This window comes from Poromitra crassiceps (genome assembly GCF_964638095.1).
Source record: "Poromitra crassiceps genome assembly, chromosome: 9".
Lineage (NCBI taxonomy): Eukaryota > Metazoa > Chordata > Actinopteri > Beryciformes > Melamphaidae > Poromitra > Poromitra crassiceps.
The window spans coordinates 46,668,869-46,694,109 of record NC_139630.1 but is presented as its reverse complement, the minus strand read 5'-3'; the positions used below and the strand labels follow the sequence as shown (position 1 = coordinate 46,694,109).

Sequence of the window (25,241 nt, the reverse complement as noted above, 5' to 3'; positions counted from 1 at the left end):
GGATCCTACCACTGTGTCCTGGTCGTAGATCTCCACTACGATGATCGGCGGGTCGTCTCTCAGCTCGCTGGCCTCTCCGTACAGCTCCACGTCGTCAAACACCAGCAGCTGGTCCCATGTGGGACACAGGGTTTCACTCAGGACCTGTAGCGCACGCGCACACGTACGTACACACACGTGCGCACACGCACATGCACATGCACACGCGCGCGCGCACACACACACACACACACACACACACACACACACACACACACACACACACACACACACACACACACACACACACACACACACACACACACAGATCATGGTCACTTTTCAGGAAATTACATAGACATAGATTAATTTCCTGTTGACTTACCCTAACCCTAACCATAACCACTACTTGCCTAACCCTAACCCTAACCACGGACCAAGGCGGTAGCTCTGCTCGTGAAGCCAATGTGGAAGTGTCTTAAACCTGGATTCTTTTGAATGGCCAGCAAGTCCGATTGTATGTACGTCATTGGGGAAATAACCTTATTTCTCAATTGATTTATGGCCTCAGTAAACACTTTCCTAATAAGTTTATCCTCTCAATCACTAGTTTCAAGTCTTCTTCAATACAGCATGATGTTCATTTTGTAATTTATGATCCTATTTCGGGTAAAATAGACGATAAAGCAGACTAGGTTTTGGGGCGTGATTGACAGGTCGCCTGTCCAGTGATCGCGCAGCTCGCCAATCACAGACCAATAAGCAGGCATCACTTCTGGCTCCACATAACCAAGATGGCGACGGTGAAAATGGCAACCTTGAGGCTTCAAAATGGGAGTCCAAAAACTAATGGGTCACGTCACAGTAGCTACGTCCTTATTTATTATACGGTTTATGGCACTGACCCCGTAAAACAGCTTGATCCAAATAGGGACAGCTTTTGTCCCCAATTGCTGTATAGAATATCATATTATATTTCTCACTTCTTACTCAATAGTACTTTTGATAATTATCGTAGGATACGACACTTTATTGTATATATACCTTATCTCTTTTTTATTGTCTTATTCCTATTCTTCTATAATGTCTAATATACAACTGCAGCATTGCTCAATGTCCCCCCCAGGAATCAATAAAGTATTTCTGATTCTGATTTTGAATTGGCTCATTGCCAGTTGAATGCATTCTCACACATTCACATGCCCTCTCTCTCTCTCTCTCGCTCTCTCTCTCACACACACACACACACACACACACACACACACACACACACACACACACACACACACACACACACACTCTCTCTCTCTCTCTCTCTCTCTCACCTCAGTAACCTGGCTGTGTGTGGAGAAGAAGACCCTAGCGAATGGATCAGAGAGCCCACTGCTGTCAGCAGCAAAGAGACTACGGGCCTGGTACATGTGCGCCCTCAGCTGGAATACCTGCTTCACTGTTGGACACACGCGCGCACGCACACACACACACACACACACACACACACACACACACACACACACACCACATTACTGTAGCTTGGGTATATCATGTGGACGTGATACCTAAGTTGGGGTTAGTCCACTCAGAGACGGAGAGCTGATAATAATGATCAATCCCCTTTCTAAGTAATTTAAAATTAGCCAAGTAATTGCTAAAGTGAGGAATCAATGGAAACCAAATTACTGCCTGTCTCTGGAGTGTTTCTGTGTGTGTTTTTTCCACCTCTAAGTGATGTTAGAGGTAGAACTTAATGCTAATAGAGATGTTAACAATTAATCGAAGATCGATTAATTGCCAGCCATCTCAGGGTCTGGAAAGACAGGAAAAAGAAAGATGAGAATGGCAACTCTTGCCAAATAAAGCGGGCAAAGCAAACAGAAAAGAGAAAATAAATAAGACCACATGCAAACACTGTGATTCTGTGTACACATACAGTATACAACACAACGACAACCGCAATGCTGGACCACTTGAACATGTTCACTGGGATAAGGTGGCTGGTTCCTCCTCGTCTCAGCGGAAGAGCTGTGACGCACAGTTTAAAGTGTAGCAGCGCCCGCGGCATAAAGCCGATACAAATGTGTTATATCTACAAGCCTCTTCGTTTTTATATTTCATATGGTATGCAACGCTGTGGGAATATATGCAATATGTTGCTGCTGTGGAAATAAAGCTTTTGATTGAGGAACAAATGGCATTTGGTATTGTTTGATTAATTTGCTATTTTTATTACAATTAATCGATTGATTCATCGTTAACGTTAGCAATGATCGATTCAGGAACGTGCTTACAATTTGCAACCCTAATGATAAAACAAAACTAGTACAAACTAATATGAAACTTGATGGTGAATGAAAAGAAAAAATAATTCAAGGTAAATTCAAGTTAAATAAATCCAAATAGCGTTAGCCAAGAGCACTTTGTAAAGTAGCTTTGAGTACAGGAATATGAAATGCTTCCTACACAGCACATTTCACAGCACGGATATGGCTGTGGTGGCGAATATTTCAAAAGTATCTAAAATGGTTAAATTAACTATTTTCTTATTCTGAGACTGAGAATTTAACTGAGGTTTTGACCATGTACTTACTGTTGTAGACGAGGCTGATGGGCGGGACCACCTGCAGCCCAGGGCCCGTTCTACCAGCTTTGACCTCTTCAAAGCCGTTGGGCAGTCCGCTGAGGAAGTCCTTCCTCTGCTTGTTGAGGCCCAGCCACAGATACATCTCTAGCTTGGCCTGCACCGTCCAGCCCGCAGGACCGAACCCCTTCTTACCCGGCAGCTGGGGACACAACAACAACAAATTGAACTCCCAGATCATCAATTTCATTCCAAAATGAGAAATCCGATATTTCATAAAAAGCTGACACTAGGGCTGTCCTCGACTCAGGATTCTGCCAGTCGAATCGGATTCGACTGTCCAATACAAATATTGATTATTGATTATTTTGACCACATTAATAGTCAATGCAACAGAGTGATGGGGACATATTTGAGCATTTAAAAATCAATAAGAGACTATTATGATCATGCAAGATTTGAATTGCCGATGTCGGGCTATTGGATAATGGATTTCTCTGAATAATGAGACAGGCAGGACACATATATATATTTTTTAATTAAGCTCTTATAGCTTCTTATATTTTCTTTTTTTTTCAACTTTTAAACATTAAAGCAGCTACGAGCAACTTTTTCGATTGTTATTAAACAGTATAATTACAATATTGATGCATCACATCTTACCTATAATAGTAGCTGAGACCAAAGCCGTGTGAATCGGAGATTGCTCCCTTAGATGATTATTAACTCATTGAGTGCCAGCCACTTTTGGAGAACGGATGCTCCCAGTGCCAGAGTTTCAGAGCGTTTTCAGTGATTTCTCGAGGCCCACAGAATATTGTGTGATATTACTATGTAAACAGTGAACACGCACAAAGAACGATGAGACTCTATTCTATCATCTGCAAAAAAAAGTTTATTGATCCCATTTTCCGTTCTTTAGTTATGAGCCGGAGAAGATAGCTTGATTCATCCAAAAACAGCAATTTTTTTCTAGAAGCTGAGATAATTGGCCTTTTGTGAAATTAAACATTTCAAGCACATCACTGACTCTGAAGCTAATCTTTTCTAATGTAGTCACACCTCAAAAATAATTTCCTTCAATAAAACAGTGAAGGCCAGGGAATTCTGTTTGGCAGAATAATATTTTTTAGCTACAACCAGCAGCGCTGGCCCCTGCGTGCGCTGCTGGTTGCAGCTTCTTGCTGGTCTTGATTTGCTGCTGGTGGGCATCGGATATTCTGGCTTGCGTTTGTCAATCCTGTCCTGCTGCCTGGGTCTGTCTGGGTGTTGCGCGCTGCTCTGCGTGCCCCCCCCCCCCCGCCCCGCCCCGCCCCGCCCCGCCCCGCCCCGCCTCGCCTCAACTGCACACTCCTCCTCCTGTCTGTGGTGGCTCTCTGCTGAGTTTGCTGTGCGCACAGTGAAGGGACATCGACATCCTGCTTTTTTACAGCGTTCCGCGTGTGTTTGTCACCGGCAACGATGCTTCCAGTTGAGAATAATAACAACTCCACGGTGTGGATGTGCGGATGTGCTGTCCGGCTCAATTGTGGGAGCAGATTGGCTGCTGCAGGCACAGCTGCAGTAACGTGCTTCAGCATATCGATGCATGCATGACTTCTTCTTTGTTTTTTCCTTGCCTTTCTGTTATGTGGAGAGCACTGTCGCCACCTAAGGGTTCTGTAAAATAGGTTAGACACATCCAATAGCTATAATATTTGTACATCAGAGGCAGAAGGCTTTGATCGACGCCCCACCGTCAAAAAACGCAATTGACGAACATGTCCGTCCTTGGCACTCTACGTTACTATTTGAAATGACGAACATGTCCGTCCTTGGCACTCAATGAGTTAAGTCTGTGTCTGTCTAAACTCACGTCAACAGGGGGCTCTCTCTCTCTCTCTCCTTACCGCCGGACCGGATAAACGCGGAAGTGAAACCCGGAAGTGAAACGCAGCTGCCTGCCTTCACCCGTTCGCGCTGCCTAGCAACATAGCATAAACAATGTGAACGCCACGCATACTCTCGCGAACATCTCTCGTTATATTCTAACAGGTTTTTTGGAAGTTATTTTGTGGTTATGGCCGAAGTGGCTGCTGCAAACCGTTTCATTTCACTTCCTGATCTTCCCTGGCCACAGACAGACTAACACTGGCCGATTCACTCGGGCTTCAAGCGAGACTACTCTGTGTTGGTCTCGTCTACTATTAGAGGTAAGATGTGATGCATTGATATTAAATTTATACTGTTTAATAACAATCGAAAAAGTTGCTCGTAGCTGCTTTAAAACAACATGTAGCCTACATGGATAACAACTTGAACAGATCTTTAGCCTATTTCTCAAAAACTAATAGGCCTAAATAAATCTAAACAAGAATAAATTAACAAATGAAATGAAGATTGGAATTTAGATGGGGGGGAAACGACTGCTCGACTTGAGGAATCTCCATCGACTCAGGTCTCTCGACTGATGATTCGACTATTCGACTTTTAGAGGACAGCTCGAGCTGACAGCTACACTTAGAGGATGACAACTCATTTAGTATGAAATGAAATTGTAATGGAACCTTAGTTAGTGGCACTGGATACAAGTTGTTTGTAAAATAGTGGCGTTTTCGAGATGTGGTTTGGCTGCCTGTTTGAAGGAGTTAATAAAGAGAGAACAGTTCTGCAGCTGCTTCACTCTCCAGAGAAGGTGGTTAAACAAAAGCATAAACCCAGAGGAAATAAAAGGTAGTGCTGCACTTGGTGTACAGTAGATAGAATTGATAAACCCAGAGGAAATAAAAGGTACTGCCGCACTTTGTGTACAGTAGATAGAATTGATTGCTTGATACGCAAACCATCTTCTTTGGCATAATGCAGACAACCTGGCCACGTGGCCCAAGCCACAAACATGAATGTAAGAATGTCACCAAGTGGAGCAAGAGGAGGAGGGGGAAGAGATGGCCGCCGTACCCTGAGGAAGGCAGCTTTGACTTTGCCACAGTCTTTGCCCGTCTCCTCGTCCACGATGGAGTAGAGGATGTCTTTGGAGGGGATGCGGGCGTAGGCGATGCGCTTGTTGTTGCTCATCATCCAGACGAAGGCGTCAGGGATGCTGTGCTGCGGCTGGACAAAAAGCAGACGCATGATGAGTAGAAGGTATCCCAACTGTCATTATGCTACACACAGGGAGACTGCAGCCTCCCCCTTGTCAACACAAAGTACGAACTGCATCTCCTTAAATAACTGTAGAATAGAACAGAAGATCTGCTGGAGTTCAGCAACACTGCAAAGGTCAACAAACGTTTTACAGCCACCTTGTAGGTAAAACCTATTTATATCCTTGACAGGTAACCACCACTCTCAATGTTGCAGGTTCTTTTCCCATATCTAATTATAACTAAGAAGCAGAGTTATGAAAACAGTTATGCAGAACTAAATTGGTACCTCGTCGGCAAGGAAACGCAGCTTCTGCAGGAAGTTGAGCACCATCTTGAGTTTGTCTCTGACTGTGTTCTTCTTCACCTGCATCCGAATCTGCTTGGCCTGCTGGCCCATGCTGTCCTGCAGGAGGACAGAGTATGAGGTGGACCACACACACACACACACACACACACACACACACACACACACACACACACACACACACACACACACACACACACACACACACACACATACACACACGCACACACACACACACATCTATTCACATTCAATTCACACTTAATTTACAAAGTTACAAAATTCACTTAATAAGGTGCTGCCATTAGTAAGTGCATACATTTCTGTTGGTCTCTCTCTCTCTTTCTCAATTCAACTCAATTCAATAAGCTTTATTGCCATGACAGTTGTGTAACAGTATCTCCCTCCCTCCCTCCCTCCATCCCTCCCTCTCTCTGATCAACTCCATACCATCTCTCTCATGCAGGACTTGAGCCTCTCTCGATCCAGTTTGGTTCTGCCTGCTTGGTTCACATCCTTGTTAGCCAGAGTCACAAAGCGACTGGAAGAGACAAGAAGCGATAATACAGCATAAAAAAGCATCTTAGTATAAAACACATATTTCTAATGACAGTCCTTGCCTGACACTGATTGAACTTGTCAGTATAGCCACTAGGAGTGGGACAATTCTCTGTACAATAAAACACAAAGAGAAAATACACAGTAGAGACAGCAGCAGCAGTTCCTACTGTGTTACCATGACGACGTTAGGGACGACGTTTAAACACAACATTATGTGCAAAACTGCCTGTTAAGTATTTGACTGTATTTGAGCACTAACAGAGATTTTACAGCTAGTTTCTTCAATTAATAGTGTGATGTTCCAATAAGCCTGGAAATTGAGTTTATTCGTTCATTTTCTCTACAAGCTTATTACTATTTCGGGTCAATTTACACTCGCCAATCCACCTGACTTGCATGTCTTTGGACTGAAAAGCGGCGCGTGAAGGAGAACAAACTCCCCACAGAAAGGACCACAGCGGTCAATGTTTTGCCCAAACTGTTGATGAAGGCCATTAAAAGGATATGATGGAGTATCTTGCCTGCAGCCGGTGCTGAGTTCCTCCAGCACTCCCCTGAGCCGGCGCTCTGGAAAGGCCTTCTCTGTCTTAATGATCTCCTGAACGTCATTCACACCCTCTTCCTGTCGGGACACAACAAATACCGCAGCTCAACACACACACAACGTCGCACACTTTACACACTTGTCCCTGCTCCTAGATTTTTATCCAAACCACTTATTTTTACGTGTATTTTGTATTTTGCGTACCTGGATGGGCCACATGTATCTATTGATGGTTTTCACATAATTGTGTATCTAGGAAACAGTTTGAAACCTACAGTAGCTTATTTCCTGTCAGCTATTGTATTAGCAAACACTGCAACAGGAAGTAAACTAGGGGCAATTTAGAATGTTTATGTTGTCAAGTTAAAACCGTTTATAGACAAACATACACACATTTTAGAAGAAGCATTGAAAAAAGAGGGATGTTTTTTGAGTTGTTGTGCATCTTTGTGATAGAGAGAGATAGTATTCATTATTGTAAGAAGTATCAGGCTGCTGTAAGTAAGATAATGCACCATTTTGTGTCTGTTCTGTTGATGATTGATTTTGACTGTTCATCAGCCTAAACTCATCCAACCACCTGCTTGTGCACCCCTGGGAAGAAAGGTGAATACTGACCAGCTTGTCAGCGATCTTGTCCATCATGTTGGAATTGTAGAGTCGTCTCCTCTGGTCCTGCCACCAGCTCTTGATGTAGATACACGGCTTCTTCTCAAAGTAGGGAAGATGGAAGTAGTTCCTGTCAAGTGCAAACAACGGTGAGCCAAACAAGCTCCTCTGAAATCCTGAGAAAAGCCTCTTTGGATGACTCAACACAAAGCATGACCAAGCTTACTATCCAGGCTTTGGAAGTGTCTGAAACCAAACCAGTGTCACATTTTATAAATACATTACATCATTTCATTTGCTTTACAGACAAGCTTGTTATTTATTTATTTTTACTTTATGTATCCAAATGTATTTGTATTTCAATAATAAGAGACTAGAAGGAAAGTACAATAAACTTTAATGATGAAACAAACAACACTTAGATTTGGCGTATGATGACGCTCCTCTGAGACGTGAGGAGGGCGTCAGAGATTTATAGGATAGAGAACCCCCATAGGGAGTTCTATTGGAGCCATGACATTGGTGGTGTTCAGGGGAGGAGGTGGGGCGAATCGACTGCTACGCAGGATTTCAGCAGCTATGGCTGACACACAAGGTGAGTTACAACTTTGCAGAATACGAGAAGACTGATATGGAAGTTCATTTAGCTGATTGGCCAGCAGCTGAAGAGAGGGAAAGCATGGGAGACATTGATTGGACAGGGATAAAAGGGGGCATGCATATTTATGAATGGCTGATGTAACCTGAACAGGGCGTTGCTGCAGGGGAGAGAAAGATGAATGGAAAGGAACAATGGATTAGTGAATGGGATGATTACCGTAATCAGACATTGACTAGAGAAGTAGTCTTCATTATTGAAAACAGTCTAAGACATTATTAAAATTGTTATTGAATCTATATGTTTCTTAATGTATTTTTATTAGTATGTTTTATTTTATTCATTCAATTTATTACCTCCGCCAAGGAGGTTATATTTTTGGTGCTGTTTCTTTGTTTGTCTGTTAGCAGGATTACAGAAAAACTACTGGCCCGATTTTCATGCAACTTGGCGGAAGTGTGCAGCATGGGCCAAGGAAGAACCCGTTACATTTTGGAGCGGATTCGGATCCGACTAATGAACAAGCAAATAGTTGGCACAAACCTTCAGCTTCCTGGTCAAAGACCAGGGTTTGGCGGTTTTGGTGAAAACGACCTACATTCAAGTGTTGATAACTAAAGAATGGAAGAAGGCAGAAACAAACTTTCCCCCCCATGAAAGTAGAGAGGCTTTGTTCTGTCGTTTGGGATATTCTGTGTTGACATAGTCATAGGAGGAAATATTCTGTGGGTCCCGGAAAATCATTGAAAAAGGTCAGAAACCCTGGTGGGGAATGAATTAAGTATGTCTCTGGGTCTCTGTTTAATGTTTCCCGGACACTGTCGGCCTGACAGCATTCATATTTGGCACGAGCCGGTACCAGCAGGGGTCCCAAGCAGACGGAGACAGGGCCAGATTTTTGAATTAGATCATTAGGGCCGACTAAATGGGCAAAAATGGCTCCATTCGTTAGCCACGCATCTTTATGGAAGCCACCACAGATTTGGGCAGACCAGCCCCTGCACCCGCCTATGCAGCAGTCAAGCGCCGGGATTGGCCAGGACACACACACCTTTTGTTCCCTTTTGACAACTCGAATCTTCCACACCACAAACACAGCCCAGCGATTTCATTAACCAACTGAATTACTCTTGATAGCGGATATTGATATAAATTATGGTCACGTACGTTCCTTAATCTATTATAAAAGGGAGCATGTGGGCAATGTTCTCTGTTTCAATTTTGTCCCGGAAGTGATGTCATCAGTGATGTCACTTGAGCAATTGGCATTGTGACATCATCAGTGATGTCATAAGAGCAACTATGATGTCATAAGCGCAAGTGAGCCCGCACAGCGCGTGAGCTGCAGGGCAAGCGAGGGAGCAAGTGAGCCCGCACAGCGATCGAGCTGCAGGGCGGGCGAGGCCGCGCAGTGGCCGAGCTGCTTATGGGAACTGCAGGGCGGGCGAGCCTAGGAATCGAGATGCCTAGTGTAATATGAATGCTAATGTGGCTTCATTGGATCAATACCACTCGACCATGCAACCAATTTATTATTTATTTTATTAATTATGTTACCCAACTTGTATCCAGCAATCGGATTTGTGCAATGATCCCCACACCCCTGTATTCAAACATGAGTGGAAATCATGAGTGGAATTATCGCCCTAAAGGATTAAGAAAAAATAAAAAATAAATACCTGTTGCGCTACTAAGAACAATCTAAATGTGTTAGTTTTGCTAAGAAGTTTGATCATGGAGCGAAAAGTAGTTAAAATATTGTTAATTTACTGATTTTCTTTTTAATTTACACTCATGTTGGCAGCGGAGCTTTTCATCCAGGCCTGAGGCCTTGTTAACTTGTCAAGGAAGCGCAGCCGGAGCTTGTCAAAATAAATACTCATCCCATTGGCTCACGTGAGCATGGGCGCCTGGCCAATCCCGGCATTTGACTGCTGCGTAGGCGGGTGCAGGACCTGGTCTGCCCAAATATGGGTTCTATAATAGGCGCTAGCCACTGACGGTGCACACCTAGGCTGAGTTGGAATCAGCCAGGGAACTTTGAAAGCACTCTGGGCAGAGAGAGGAGAGGCTGCATGCCAACTCTGGGAGCCTGGGGGGCCTTAGCTCTGACAGTGACCCTTGACCCCTGACCTGTCTGTGATGACAGGCTTCATGAGTGGAGTGGATGAGACAGAGACCAGCTCTCCATCCTCGTCCGCCTCATCCTCACTGGAGTTCAGGATGAGCTCAGACTCCTCTTCCTCATTTTCCCCATCTTTCTTCTTCTTCTTTGCAGACAAAGGCTTGCTCACACCGTCAATCTGGTTGCCATAGTTACCTGGGGGTCGACACAGAATTCCAGGTTTTAAGGATCGTGCATGGTGAAAGAGCAGTTATTGATTTTTGATCGTTTCACATTCGGCTGCTATATCTGATGCTCACAACTACATTATCAAACCAGTTGAAATGTTAAGAAGGAAAAAGCCCTTGACGCACCTATTGTGACTTCAAAGCTGATTGCCTTGTCGCCGATCTTCCTGTCAATCATGGTGGCCTCCAGGAAGGAGCCAAACAGGAAGAACTCCTCTATTTTCCCTGTGGCACTCTGAGGGAGAGAGGGGAAGGGGGGGACAGAGGAAGTGAAACTTTCTATCAGACATTTCACATAGAATAAGTGCATTCATGTTCATGTACAGCCTGTCAGACCAGTTGTGTTTGTGCCACTACAACAAACAAAATATCCAACTTGAGCATCAGTATGTCTGTCTGTGCCACTCTGGACACAGTTAGGCCTAGATTGTTTTTTTTTTACAATCCAAACATGTCTATCATGGTTGTAAAAAAGCAGACTTTGGCTGCAGCCAAACCCAATGAGTTGTGTAATCTTTGGCCATTAAAGGATGCGTCCTTTTCAACACAATGTGTGTCTGTCTTCTGTGGGACACCACATTTGTGTTACTTCAATATCACATGTTAACAGCAAGCTAGGCCATTATGTGGTATTATTAACTGGAGAGGATTGAGAAGTGCCGTCATGGGGGTCTTCTTCACAAAACCTCTGCCACTGCCTCTGCTCTATTGAACTTGAGTGAAGCTGAAGGTCCAGGTTCTGTGGCAGGCTGAGGGGATGATGGGACCGATGTGCTTGGAGCAGACTGCTGAGGAGACCACACGTCTTAGCACCTGCATTATATGGGGTTGGAGTTGTGATCTTTCCTCCGATTTCCTCAGCAGTTCGCTGCGGAGTTTCTCTAGCTTGAGCCAATTTCTTGTGCTTGGCTTTGGGATTGAGAGTGCGGTACCTTCCTCTTGGGCATTGTGGGATCAGTGATGTCACTCGAACAATTGTCTCTGTGGTTTGTTGGCCATAGGGATCCTTCAGTGTTGTTTGGGCCATGTGATACAGTAGTATAGGGTTGTTTTTACCACAATTATATGAATCTTGATGTCAGTTTCAGATCTGCAGCTCTACTGTTAAGTGTTGATTGAGTGGAAGACTTTTTTGTCCGTTTGTGTAAATATGGTGGAGAAATTTCTGCATAGCGAACTAATTCCTATTAGATTCACCTTGAGCTTTCTTGAGGTGAAAATAACACAAATCTTGTGTGATTTCTTTGATTTGTGACTTCAATTGTCTTGATTATTTTTATTTAAGTGTTTTGTTTTGTTTTTTATCACAATACTGGTGAAATTGTACCACCGGATCTTTTTTTTGTACAGTATGAAAGGAATTTCTATTAAAATTTATTTCGACTGATTTATCATACAGTAATAAATAAAAAATAAATAATAATGTTATTATTATGGGGGTATTTATAAGGGGACAATCAATCTCAACTCAAGCACCTGCAGTGCCTGCTTAGCCTGATATTCAGTCACTCAACTGTGATGTCACTCGAGCAACTGTGCGGTCATCGCTGATGTCACTCGAGCTGTGATGTCATCGGTGATGTCACTCAAGCAACTGTGAGGTCATCGATGATGTCATAAGTGATGTCACTTGAGCAGTTGTGATGTCATCAGTGATGTCATATATGCCAAGATATAAATAAGCAATGACAGCCGGCCCAATAAAAGCTTCTCTGTGGTTCTGAACGATCACCTGCAGTGGCTTCCGATTCAAATAATCCAGCACATAGTACGTGGAAGCTACAACTTCTTTACACTGACCTTTGACTTCCCTCTCACAACAACTACAGAGATCCACAGTAAGCTTATTTTCACTGAGATTTTCTACAAAATAGCTTTTTCAAGGTTTTTCTCTAATAACGCAAAGAATGGTTTCAGAAATTATCAATGTTGCTTGTTCTTTTAATGATCATGATGAATGGATTATCTTGTGGATATTTGAAAATATGTTCGACATGATGGGTCAATTCAAATTCCTCTGTCCTTAAATCCTTCAGATGTCTGATGAACACACCATTGTTTTCTTTGACCTGGAGACGACTGGATTAGGTAATGTCAAATATTATGTTAGTGTCTGTCTCTCTCTCTGTCTGTCTATCTATCTCAGAGGTTCTCAAAGTGGGGTCCATGGACCCACAGGGGTCATTTAGGGGGTTCCAGCTGGTCCCCAGAAAAAAGGGTAATAATTTATTTTCGCTAGAATTCCAACCATAAGTAACACAATGTGTACAAGTGTGATGACCCTCCCAATCTCCAGGCCCTGTCTTGGAGGAGCTTGGTGTTGGGGTCGTTAGGCTGATTACGTGCACCTGCATGGGCCAGGTTCACTCATTGGGTTTAAGAAGAACTTCAGACCATTCAATCTCTCTTCCTCCTCAGCTGATGCACCTTTTGTTCTGTTAAATTGTTTAATGTAGTTTGTGTTTTCTAGTTATTTTTCCTTAGTTTTAGTTAATAAGTAATTACGGTATTTTAACTTTTACTATGGCGTATACTATATTGTATAATTAGGTAATAGTATTGTACTATAGTGTATTATCTGATCTTATCTGTTTATGACTCTGTCTCCCGGTGTTATGATAAGAGCATCACACGTAGGAAAGCGCCAGTTTACGGGCTGATTAACCTTAGTGGGGAGAACTAGGAAGTAGTACGAGCTAGGTTAGTTAGCAGCGTAACACCCGGAGACATACACCGAGAGAGAGACTGAATGGTCTGAAGGTCTTCTAAAGCCCAATGACTGCACCAGGCCCAGGTGCACCCAATCACCCCAACCACCAGGCTCCTGCAAGACAGGGCCAGGAGAGTTGGAGGGTTGTCACAAAAGCTCAAATCTTATTAGATGGGGGCCCTGGGAGAAAATCGTATCAAATGGGGGTCCGTGGTCGAATTTGTGTCTGTTTAGCGGTCCTTGACATGGACAATTTTGAGAACCACTGATCAATCTAACGTTATCAATTTTAGTGCCAAAGATATTTTGACCGCTGTGGTTTTTAACATTGTGTTTTCGTCTCTCCTCTGCCCTCCCAGACATCACAATGTGTGACATCGTCCAGCTGTCGGCCATCAGTGGCGAGCGGTCCTTTAACCTCTACACCTTCCCTCGCTGCAGCATCGCCGAGGACGCCACGCGCGTCACGGGCCTCTCCGTGCAGGGCGACGCCCTGCTGGTGCACGGCCGGCCTGTGGACACCGTGCCCCTTCCGCAGGCTCTCTCGTCCTTCATCGCCTTCCTCCGCCCCTTCCCCCGCCCGCTGCTGCTGGCCGCCCACAACGCCAAGCGCTTCGACGGGCCCGTACTCGCCAGGGTGCTGCGAGAGTGTTCCCTCATGCAAGACTTCCAGGAGGTGGTGTCTGAGTTTCTGGACACTTTCCTGCTCAGCAAGCAGCTCTACGCTCTGATGAGGTATTCTCAGGAGTATCTGGTCCGGCGCTTCCTGAAAAAATCCTATGACGCCCATAATGCTTTGGAGGATGCTAGAGTCCTGCAGGAGCTGTACAGGAAGTGGGATCCGAAAAGATGGGAGCTGCCGGGGTGCACCTTCCAGCTGCCCCATGTCTAGCTCTTTAAAAGGGCCAAGGACAGATTTCCAAAGGGAGAGAGAACAAACAGGTGTAGTGGGTAGATTTAGTGGATTAAGTTAGTTAAGATTGAGATTAAATAAATAAATAAGATACAAATAAAAGAATAAATAAATGCCTACCTTTATTTATTTATTTCCTTCTATGCAGAGTTACCACAGGTCTGGAAAGTACACAAAGTGCTTGGATTTGAAAAAGAAAATAAAGAAGAAATAAAGAGAAGAGAACTTGAAAGGTCTTGGATTTAACAGGAATCTCTGAGTTGAGCCTCGTGCACTCCGTCATCTCGAAATTCACCTATACTCTTTGATGATGATACATCTGGAGTGCTGGGCCAGGCTTGATACACTACTATCGGCTACTCCACGCAGGCTACAAACATACAGCAATTTGCTGATCTCTGTGCTGTCATTGGCTGTTGTGCTCTCTCGTAGGCATTCTTTAGCTCAAATATACGCCTGGTCACTAAGTAACCTGCGTTGTTTAGATTGTTTAAAGTCTTAAGACCTTGATTATGCTCAATAGTTAAACTTTTGAGTTTTCATCAAACGCTGTTGCATGTGAAGCATTGTTCACCTTGAAACAGGGAGCTGTTTTTTAGGCTAGGAATGCATGAAAACTCACAAAACGTGGCGCACGCACACACATCAGAGGAAGTGAACATTTTTATTTGATATGGGTCTTGGGCTTGGGTGTGACAAGATGGCTCGATAGCGCCCCACCGTGGCTGCAGCACATCCCGACATGCACCAAGGTGCCAGGGCCCAATCATCGCTGCTGTGCTTGCAGCTTTATTATCACTGAAATCGAAATAGTAACTTACTACTGCATAATGTTATAATATTACAGCATTCTGCAATCCATCCAACATGATTCATATTAGCTGTTAAATTCAAAAGTGACTGTAAATTTCTCAATGCAGTGTGACTCTCTCTGTCTCTCCCACTCTCTCTCTTTCTCCTTCAAGGCACAATACTTGAGGGTTGGCACAGTGTCAGGCAGGATGAATGAGGCCCTCAGGGAGGCGTTTAGAGCCAAGAGGTAACTGGCAAGCTTCGCTCCAGCCAGGCACCGCGTCTAATGTTTCTGATTTCCCTGATGAGCAGTTAATTACACGTACGTCAATATGATGGTGGATTGGCACCATTACACTGGTAGGGTCATAGGTTCAGAGACAGGGGTCAAAGGGCACGGCAGCTTGGGGCACTCATGTATCACAAGGCAAGATAATGGCTTTCCTTTGACTGTTTAATTTGATCATTTCATCATTTTTTCAGTGATGTGATGTAGAAGAAATAGGCAGGAGGCTTGTCTTATCTAATATCATGGCAATAATATATGTGTATTTATGTGTGTTTCTATTCTAACTATATTGTTTGTTGTTTATTGTTTCTATATATATATATATTCTATATATGTTTCTATCCATTTCTATATTTCCCATTAATCACTTTTCATAACCATTTTTTTTTTAACAATTTTTTTTTACAAGTTATCTTTTTTATTAGATTTTATTATTGTTTCTATTGCTGCATTTCTAAATGCTTTAGCAATATTATTTCTTCTTAACATTCATACCAATAAAGAACTGAATGGAATTGAACTGAACTGAATTATACCAATGAATGAATGAATGAATCAACTAAGCGATTCAGTTGCGAATCGCGATCATAAAACAGTGCACCGTAAAACCATAAAACAGTGCACCGAGTGCACCACCTGGGCGTAAAGAAGTCGGTCTTAACTGCTACGCCGGTCTTAGCTACGCCCGACTTTGTGATTTGAATTTACACCGAGTGCACCAAGCCGGACTTACCACGGTCGTAGCTGCGCCCGGTCTTTAGGCTGCGGACGTGCGCGTCCATGTGAATACGTGTTTGTTGCCAAGCAACACACTTCTCTCAGACGAGCTCGAGACAGCTGACAGAGAGCTCCAACTCTGCTCAAACTTTATAGAGTTGTATTTAAAGCATAGAAACATTCTCACAGCTAAATTTAACAGCACAAACACAAACAAACAGAAACAAGATGCATGGAATTTGATCACAAGTCAACAATAATGGATGCGATGGCGGACTGCTGGCAGTTGACGAAGTCAGGAAGAAATTGAAAGATCTTCCGACGCATCAGCTTTTAAAAACCCGCCGACAAGCGGAGGTCCTGCGCCCAAAACGTCCATTTACAGCACATATCGATCGATATTTTTGGAGAAGATTCCCCCGCATCACAGGACTGAACGGCATTGACAGCACAGAGCTGTCAGTCCAGACAGTGCAGATCAAGATGAGACACCTGTCAGTATGGGTACGCCTTGGGTGTAACTTTTACGCCTGGTCCATACCAGACGTATGGAGCAGTGGACAATGGTTTGTCCAAATAAAACTTTAATGTCAATGATAGGCGCACTGTGCGCATATACAAAACACCCAGCCGAGCCGGTGAGCCTCTCACCTCTGAGATGTTGGAGACGGGCTCCACCTGAACCTCGGTGGAGCTCATGATCTCAGTGGAGGTGGTGTCCAGGATCTCCACGGCCACGGAGACCAGAAGGCGGGCTCTGAACGACACGCCCTCTCCCAGCCCTTCATTCAGGTCCTGGTGCTCATCCATCAGGGTGTACTGCCGGGTGGACCCGTACATGTTGACCCAGGCCGGGCCCAGGGTGGGCAGGAAGCCTGGGGGGTAGTGGGGGAAAGGGGGGGGGGGGGGGGGGTAGAGCGTAGAGATAGAGGAGTCATATCTGTCATTTTGTTGTTGTTGGTCTTTCATAAACTGGGTACAGAAAAATGGGGTATAGAAAAACTGGGTATAGATTCTGATCTAACACAATAGTGATTGAATCTAGATTTGATCACTATTGTGTTTTATCAATCACTATTGTGACAATCATGACCATTAATGAAGGGTCAGATGGGTTATGTGTCTCCAAGGGCCTGTAGAAAACAATTCACTATCTGGCACAGCTAATTAGTACATTAGACTGACTAATTACTATGTCTGACAGTTAATCAATGCTAGACCGCCACACTCCTGCCACTGTGCCATCCATGTGTATTTTCACCGACCTTTGTCGCCATCGTTGCATATCTTGCGTAGGTCAATAAAATGTGTTCCTATGGCAACGTCATTGACCTTATCCGAGTCTCTTATCTGGACCTTCATTCGTTTGCAGAGTGGAGGGAACATTTCAGTGAAGATGATCTGCTCGTTCCAGATTGGTTCATAGCTGCTCTTCTGGACAGAAGTCTTCCCCTGGAGAAACACAATAAGTCTCAAATCCCCTGAAAGTATTTATGTCCTTCAGCAGATCTGTTGTGAAGTAACACCACTTTTTATAGAACTTTTTCTGAACGTACTTCTTCTGCTTGAATAAATCTTTATTTCTCAAAGTTTTATTTTGAGATAATAGTGGCTAGTTTGACTAGAGTAAAGCATTCAAAATAGTCATTCGCGACTTTACCTCAAATAGCTGATACTGTAGATTTATTAATATGAGTTTAGAAGGAATTGTTCACAAACCAACAGGGAAAATTTAAAACATGGATATAATCTTGATCATTTTCTTTCAAAAGTAACTATAATGTATAAGTTGCTCCTCTACGTTTACTTGAGTGAGACATTCTTACTCTCACTTGAGAATTTTTTTACTATAATAGCAATACTTTTAATTAGGTAAATATTTAAGTATATTTCCACCTCTGTAAAACTACAAAGCTGATTTCACCACATTTATGCAATAATCAACATACAGCATATATTGCAACTTGTGATAACACATGAGAGGGCAATAAACTCAGAATTATAACCCCATAGACACTACGGCACGGGGTGTGGAGGGACGTACTTTCTGCCCAGCAAACTGCACTTGAACATAAGGGTCCACCAGGTCTCTATTCTCCCCTATGAAGGCCTTCTTCACGTTGGCCATGATGCTGGTGTTCATCTTAGGAAGGCCCTCGGCGCGGTAGACCTTCACATAGAACCTGGCCCACTGCCTCTCTGATGGGACGCCCTCGGGGAGCAGAAGGTTCCTGGAAAACCCACATGGGGAAACTTGTAATGAATCACATGTAAGAAAATTACAATAAACTGCTCCCAAAGCTAGTTACTGTATATAATTACTCCGTTATAGTTACAAGTCATGTTTGGAGTAATGCTACAGTTGGAGAAATAAGATGCAGGGTTTGTGTCAATTTGTGTCCAATTAAAGGTGTCCAATGTCTACATGAAACAAAAATGGTAGTACACAACAGAAAAGTAGATCATGGTGTATCAGGCTGTTAAGACTTCAAATTTTGTTAAAATTCAAACATGTAGGTCTTAAGCAAACCTTCTCATATAGTTTATTTATGGCAGGGGTGTCCAAACTTTTTTGAGTGGGGGCCAAATTAGATAATGTGAAATTGCCGGGGGGGCAGCCAGCTGCTTCTAGCATCATATGGGTTATAAAAATGAAATAAAAATAAAAATCACATACAATACAATTGTACTCTAAGGATTTTGTTTACCATCTGAAACAGTTCTGCCTGTGTTGTTCCTACTTGGTGCTTGCTCATGGGCGCCGAAACCCTGGGTGCCGGGTCGCCCGAGCACCCACGGAAAGAGCCGAGCATCCACCGGGAAATGAGGGGAGAGAGAGAGAGAGATAGATTTCTATCTGACTGATCTGACTGTGCCACAGGCAGATCCTCTCTCTCTCACTCCCCTCATTTCCCCGTGGATGCTCGGCTCTGGGCTCTGGGCTGTGGCTGGGCGGGGTCGAGTAATTTTACATTGATTTGATAGCAAACTCCACCCGCCGGCGGCCCCGGGTTGCAAAACGAGTTGATCAAAACATAGCCCGTTAATCTGATTGGCTGCATGAGTCAGTGCACTCTACGTGACCCTGCTGACGTAGTGACGTAAACACACTTGAGCGGTATCTCAGACAGAGAGTGACAGACTGACAGTATCTCAACAACTAGCCAAAACAAAATGAGGAGATTTTTTATCACAAAACCTAGTGCGGTTTCCACCACCACCAGTGCAACCGTGACGAGTACGACTTCCAGTTCCACCACAGCTGCACATTCGAGTCCGACGACAACAACCAGCGTGGTTTCCATTGCCAGTGCGACTGGGACTTCTACTACCACCGCGGCCGCGCCGAGGCCAAGTACTTCGTGAGTGAAATGAGTGTTTTGTTAGTGCTTCGGTCGCTTGTTCCTATTCTGTCGAACTGAAGTGGTGTGTGAAGTGTGTGTCTGTGTGTGTGTGTGTGTAGATCGCTGTTAAATCTCCTATGGTGCTGAAATGTGTGCGTTTGCGTCACTGCAGCTTTATCGCGTTTGGGTCGGCTCAGCTGTGCTCGGGTCGGCTGGGGGGAGGGGGGGGGGGACGGGCGCAAGCATGGGCACAAGCATGGGCACCCACTGGCACAGACATAAATCGGCGCCCCTGTGCTTGCTTGTCTACAAACTGTATGATGGTGCTCTCATCGTTAGGTGAATGGAAAAAATGTGAAATGAACTTGCTTGATTAACCAATAATGTGTGGAGGGCCACATATAGTATATTTTGAGAGAGAAGCCGAGGGCCACTTAAGATCGGTCAAAGGGCCGCATCTGGCCACCGGGCCGGACTTTGGACATGCCTGATTTATGGGATAAGCTTCTTAGCTGTTTCATAGCTGCTTAGTGCTTATCCAAAGGGGAGTTAAAAACATGTAAAGAATATCTTCAGTGGTCACTGGATCTACATTTCATGACAGTTTTTCTGCTGATTTGTAAATATTGTGATAGAGCTTCATTCATTCATTTTTATTTGTGCTCATTACCCCTCAATGTCGTCTTCGTCAGTCTCGTTGGCCTTGTGCGGGGTCTTGATGTTGTCACCCTTTCCAACCACAGCGATGTCACATTTGATATATCCTTTGCAGCCCGCCGTGATGTCATCAGGATCAGACAGCATGGCCCACTTGTGGTAGAACTGGTGCTCTGGGATAGGTGTCAATAGTGTCAATCAATCAGTGAACCAACCAACCAATCAGTATAATAATAGTAATAATAATAATAATAATAATAATAATAATAATAATTATTATTATTATTATTAATAGAAATATTGCGTGCTCATTCCTAGCTTCGCGCACTTCGCTCGCTCATTTCTAGCGCTGCGTGCCTCGTGCAAATTGTGCACCACTGCACCGCCTATATACTGTAGTAGTGAGATATTTTCATTTTCAAATAAGCTGACAGAGCTCTAGATACAAACTGACAGTATTTTCCAACGAAACTATGAAAGCGTATTTTCATATTGAAGCTCTAAAATGTTTACTGTACTTATAGACTGTTAAGAGTGGAGTGGAATAACTGATGTGACGGTAAGACAAAGGAGACACAAAGAGTACTGCTACATAAAAAATGTAAGATCCTAAATTAGCAGTCAATTCATATTGGAGCTGAAACTAATAGTTTACCAGGCTGAGAGTATACAGTCCCAACATCCAGTTTGAAGGTCCCAACCAAGGTCCCGCTCCGAAGAAGGTTCTTAGAGTGAATAACCTGATCAGAAAGAGTGAAGGATGTGATGATGAGATATAAACAATATATCTATGTGCATACACTGAAACAGCTGTCTTGGAAATTGAAGTAACATAAAACAGAAGAAAGGACGGTTATTGGTTTCAGACAGACAGACAGACAGACAGACAGACAGACAGACAGACAGACAGACAGACGGACGGACAGACAGACAGACAGACAGACAGACAGACAGACAGACAGACAGACACACTGTAGACAGACTAATAACTTGTGTGTTAGTGCGCTGTTTGTTCAGCAGCATTGCGCCATGTGTGTACTTTTGGGAGATACATTACTCACTGAGAGCTTGATGATCTTGTCAAACATGACATCAGGGGGGACGTGGAAGTCAAAGACAAAATACTGCAGAGAGAAGAGAAAGTCTCCTGATTAAAATGTATTCAGTTAACGCCTGCCTTGAACTCAGAACACTGAGTCACACATTCTTCGTACAGATTTCCGCGCAAAACATCTCGAGAAGGACTGCTTCAGTTTCAGATGCGCACACTTTGAAGTTAAGATGAAATCAAGACAGAGTTCAAGCGAATTTCAAGAAGAAACGAGTAGCACTTTTTGTGATGGTGATCTTTTGATTCTTGTATCGGCCTCGCAGGAGACCGGCTATCTCTGTCGAGGCCGTTTGTGGTGAGTTCTCTGTGCTCTGATGTGGAGAAGTGGGCTCCCAGAACAAAGTAGAGTCCGTACAAACACACTTTCTTTGATGTGAACATAGCCAGGCTGTAGCCCTGAGTCTGATGGAGGCCCCTGATCACCCCCTCCATTCAGAGTTTGAACTCTTGCCCTCAGGCCGTCGGTTCAGAGTGCCCGCGACGAGGACCAAGCGCCTCAAACTCTCTTTTGTCCCGGCTGCCATTCAGCTGCTAAACGGCAGATAACACTTTAATTCGCAGGCCTTGCCCGTTTGCACTTTACTGCTCACTCTTGCACTTATTATGATGCTACCTATTTGCACTTTCTGATACTTGCCTTCATTGCCCTGTGCTTTTATGTGCTTTTATGTCTTATGTCTGTATGCTCTTAGCTGTAGTTTTATCTTGACTCTAAGTGTTTGTTTGTTTTTAATACTTGTTGTTGTTTTATGTGAGTCATTTTTGTGCCTGTTTTTAGTGCTTGTGCTGCACTATGTGTGTATTTTATATTTCCTGTCTGCAAACCAATTTCCCTGCGGGGACAATAAAACTACCTTCGACCTTTCATGCATCACTCTTTCACATCTTTAGAAAAAGAGGAGAGAGGCTTAGCGAAAATATATAAAAGGAAAACGTATGCAATATAACTTTATGAACTTTAATCACAGATTCTTGCTGCTTGTGGTACATATAGACTAATAGAGTGTCACTCGGGCCAGAAAGTGATATTTCTGACATAAAAACAAATTAAAATTGACATTGTTTGGTTCCATTGTTTATTTCTCAAGATGCATTTTTAGCTGTGACCAGCTTGATACTGTAGGTCGCTCTGTCGGTCGGTCCACAAAAAAATCCCCCACCCCTTGGTGCCAACAGTTTTCGCCCTACGAGGCTGAAATTTGGCATGAAGGTCAAGTGTGTGTGTGTGTGTGTGTGTGTGGGGGGGGGGGGTTGTAAAGGTGTGTTTGTGTTCATGCCAATTTCCAAAATGCAGGGTGACAAACGCAGAGGCAGAGTAGGGCGGGTCCTGCCCCTGCCATCCTACATTTAGGAAATGTGCGTGCGTGCGCGCGTGTGTGTACGTGTGTGTGTGTGTGAGCATGAGCATGCATGGATGCATGTGCTTTACTGTAGGTGGTCGCAGCTATTGCAAATTGGCGCTTGTTTCTTGTTCTCATTAATGTGATGGTGATGGTGATGTCAGTGATGGTGACTGTAGATTCCCTGCACAGCTAACTTCAAATTATTATTATTTCTTATAGTATTATTAGTTCTAGGAATGCGAGCTGAAAGCAGATGTTCTGCCGAAGTGAAACAGTTTGCTGTAAAAAAATAACACAGAAGCTGGAAGGAAGAAGGGCCCAGACACAAGGAGAAAAAGCTAAAAGCCCTATTATGTTCATTAGGCTTGGTTCCAGTCAGTCTCTCCGCGGGGGCCTTACAGAGAGACAGAAGCAATCAATAGCAGGCAAATTGTCATTTCCACTCTGCAGGACACAAACCCACAGGCTGAGATCTGCATGATACTCCCCACTAATCAGCTGCTGACTAACCCTTCCCAACAAGACAGAGCCACGTTTATATGGTCTGCACCTTACCTCACTGAGCTACCAAGGCTGTACCTTACCTCACTGAGCTACCAAGGCTGTACCTTACCTCACTGAGCTACCATGGCTGCACCTTACCTCACTGAGCTACCAAGGCTGCACCTTACCTCACTGAGCTACCAAGGCTGCACCTTACCTCACTGAGCTACCACAGCTGCACCTTACCTCACTGAGCTACCAAGGCTGCACCTTACCTCACTGAGCTACCAAGGCTGTACCTTACCTCACTGAGCTACCAAGGCTGTACCTTACCTCACTGAGCTACCACAGCTGCACCTTACCTCACTGAGCTACCAAGGCTGCACCTTACCTCACTGAGATACCAAGGCTGTACCTTACCTCACTGAGCTACCAAGGCTGCACCTTACCTCACTGAGCTACCAAGGCTGCACCTTACCTCACTGAGCTACCAAGGCTGCACCTTACCTCACTGAGCTACCAAGGCTGCACCTTACCTCACTGAGCTACCAAGGCTGCACCTTACCTCACTGAGCTACCACAGCTGCACCTTACCTCACTGAGCTACCAAGGCTGCACCTTACCTCACTGAGCTACCAAGGCTGCACCTTACCTCACTGAGCTACCAAGGCTGTACCTTACCTCACTGAGCTACCAAGGCTGTACCTTACCTCACTGAGCTACCAAGGCTGCACCTTACCTCACTGAGCTACCAAGGCTGCACCTTACCTCACTGAGCTACCGAGGCTGTACCTTACCTCACTGAGCTACCGAGGCTGTACCTTACCTCACTGAGCTACCACAGCTGCACCTTACCTCACTGAGCTACCAAGGCTGTACCTTACCTCACTGAGCTACCAAGGCTGTACCTTACCTCACTGAGCTACCACAGCTGCACCTTACCTCACTGAGCTACCAAGGCTGCACCTTACCTCACTGAGCTACTGTAAAAAGGCTGCACCTTACCTCACTGAGCTACCAAGGCTGCACCTTACCTCACTGAGCTACTGTAAAAAGGCTGCACCTTACCTCACTGAGCTACCAAGGCTGTGACAATTGAATTTTCCTCCTGTAGCCATAATAATAATAAAAAAGCAAAAATGTTTTGCATCATCTTCCAAATGCTGAGAACTAACATCAGGTAGCCCCTCTCCCCTTTTTTCTTTACAGAATTAATTCTGTATGTGCTATGGTATAGTGTTTTCCTCCTTTACTTCCACAGTACAGCCTAACCTAACTGATGCCATTATTTTGAATTAAATCTCAGCAACAAATATCAGGTGGCCCTTCATTCTCTGTCTGCCAGAACTTAGTTTAAGGCAGTTTGTGTCAATTGAATAGCATGAAGAGAATACCACAGCGGCTGGGAACATGGGATCAGCCTGGGAAATACAATTGTGTCTCTGTGGGAGGGACAAAATGAACAATAGGAACGACAAAGTGAAGCTGTTACATTACAGTACATTACATTAAAATGTGGCCGTTGCTTTCTTAAAGGTGTGGATTGAGATTAGTTTTGAGATCTTAACGGACTCACCTCATTGTAATACGGACAGTTGGTCGACTCTTTCATGGATGTGTACTTCTTGTCATCCCCGATCTCCACACACACTACAGGGTCCATGTTGAGGCCCACCAGCTGCCTGGCCTCGATCACGGTGATGCTGATCTGATGGGAGACAATTGGACCATCCCAGCGGACTGTGAGTGCTACAACAAGCTGACTCTACTCACACAGGCCACAGTGAAGCTGACTGTGAGTGCTACAACAAGCTGACTCTACTCACACAGGCCACAGTGAAGCTGACTGTGAGTGTTACAGCAAGCTGACTCTACTCACACAGGCCACAGTGAAGCTGACTGTGAGTGTTACAGCAAGCTGACTCTACTCACACAGGCCACAGTGACGCTGACTGTGAGTGCTACAACAAGCTGACTCTACTCACACAGGCCACAGTGAAGCTGACTGTGAGTGTTACAGCAAGCTGACTACTCACACAGGCTACAGTGAAGCTGACTGTGAGTGCTACAACAAGCTGACTCTACTCACACAGGCCACAGTGAAGCTGACTGTGAGTGCTACAGCAAGCTGACTCTACTCACACAGGCCACAGTGAAGCTGACTGTGAGTGTTACAGCAAGCTGACTCTACTCACACAGGCCACAGTGACGCTGACTGTGAGTGCTACAACA

General features: G+C 44.3%; 1 protein-coding gene across 1 annotated transcript in view; it reads right to left on the bottom strand.

Moving 5' to 3' along the window:
- The window catches only part of otofa (otoferlin a), a gene marked incomplete at both ends in the record, with an annotated part of 119,659 nt that overhangs the window by 15,605 nt on the left and 78,813 nt on the right, over nucleotides 1–25,241 (bottom strand). Inside the window, 17 exons of the mRNA XM_083643261.1 lie at nucleotides 10–144; nucleotides 1,305–1,429; nucleotides 2,567–2,759; nucleotides 5,495–5,647; nucleotides 5,969–6,085; nucleotides 6,437–6,527; nucleotides 7,069–7,169; nucleotides 7,710–7,830; nucleotides 10,432–10,618; nucleotides 10,777–10,885; nucleotides 16,723–16,946; nucleotides 17,337–17,523; nucleotides 18,116–18,302; nucleotides 20,086–20,245; nucleotides 20,728–20,812; nucleotides 21,134–21,196; nucleotides 24,586–24,717. Of these exons, the coding sequence (XP_083499387.1) occupies nucleotides 10–144; nucleotides 1,305–1,429; nucleotides 2,567–2,759; nucleotides 5,495–5,647; nucleotides 5,969–6,085; nucleotides 6,437–6,527; nucleotides 7,069–7,169; nucleotides 7,710–7,830; nucleotides 10,432–10,618; nucleotides 10,777–10,885; nucleotides 16,723–16,946; nucleotides 17,337–17,523; nucleotides 18,116–18,302; nucleotides 20,086–20,245; nucleotides 20,728–20,812; nucleotides 21,134–21,196; nucleotides 24,586–24,717 (2,370 nt within the window). The remainder of the gene's footprint in view (nucleotides 1–9; nucleotides 145–1,304; nucleotides 1,430–2,566; nucleotides 2,760–5,494; nucleotides 5,648–5,968; nucleotides 6,086–6,436; nucleotides 6,528–7,068; nucleotides 7,170–7,709; nucleotides 7,831–10,431; nucleotides 10,619–10,776; nucleotides 10,886–16,722; nucleotides 16,947–17,336; nucleotides 17,524–18,115; nucleotides 18,303–20,085; nucleotides 20,246–20,727; nucleotides 20,813–21,133; nucleotides 21,197–24,585; nucleotides 24,718–25,241) is intronic.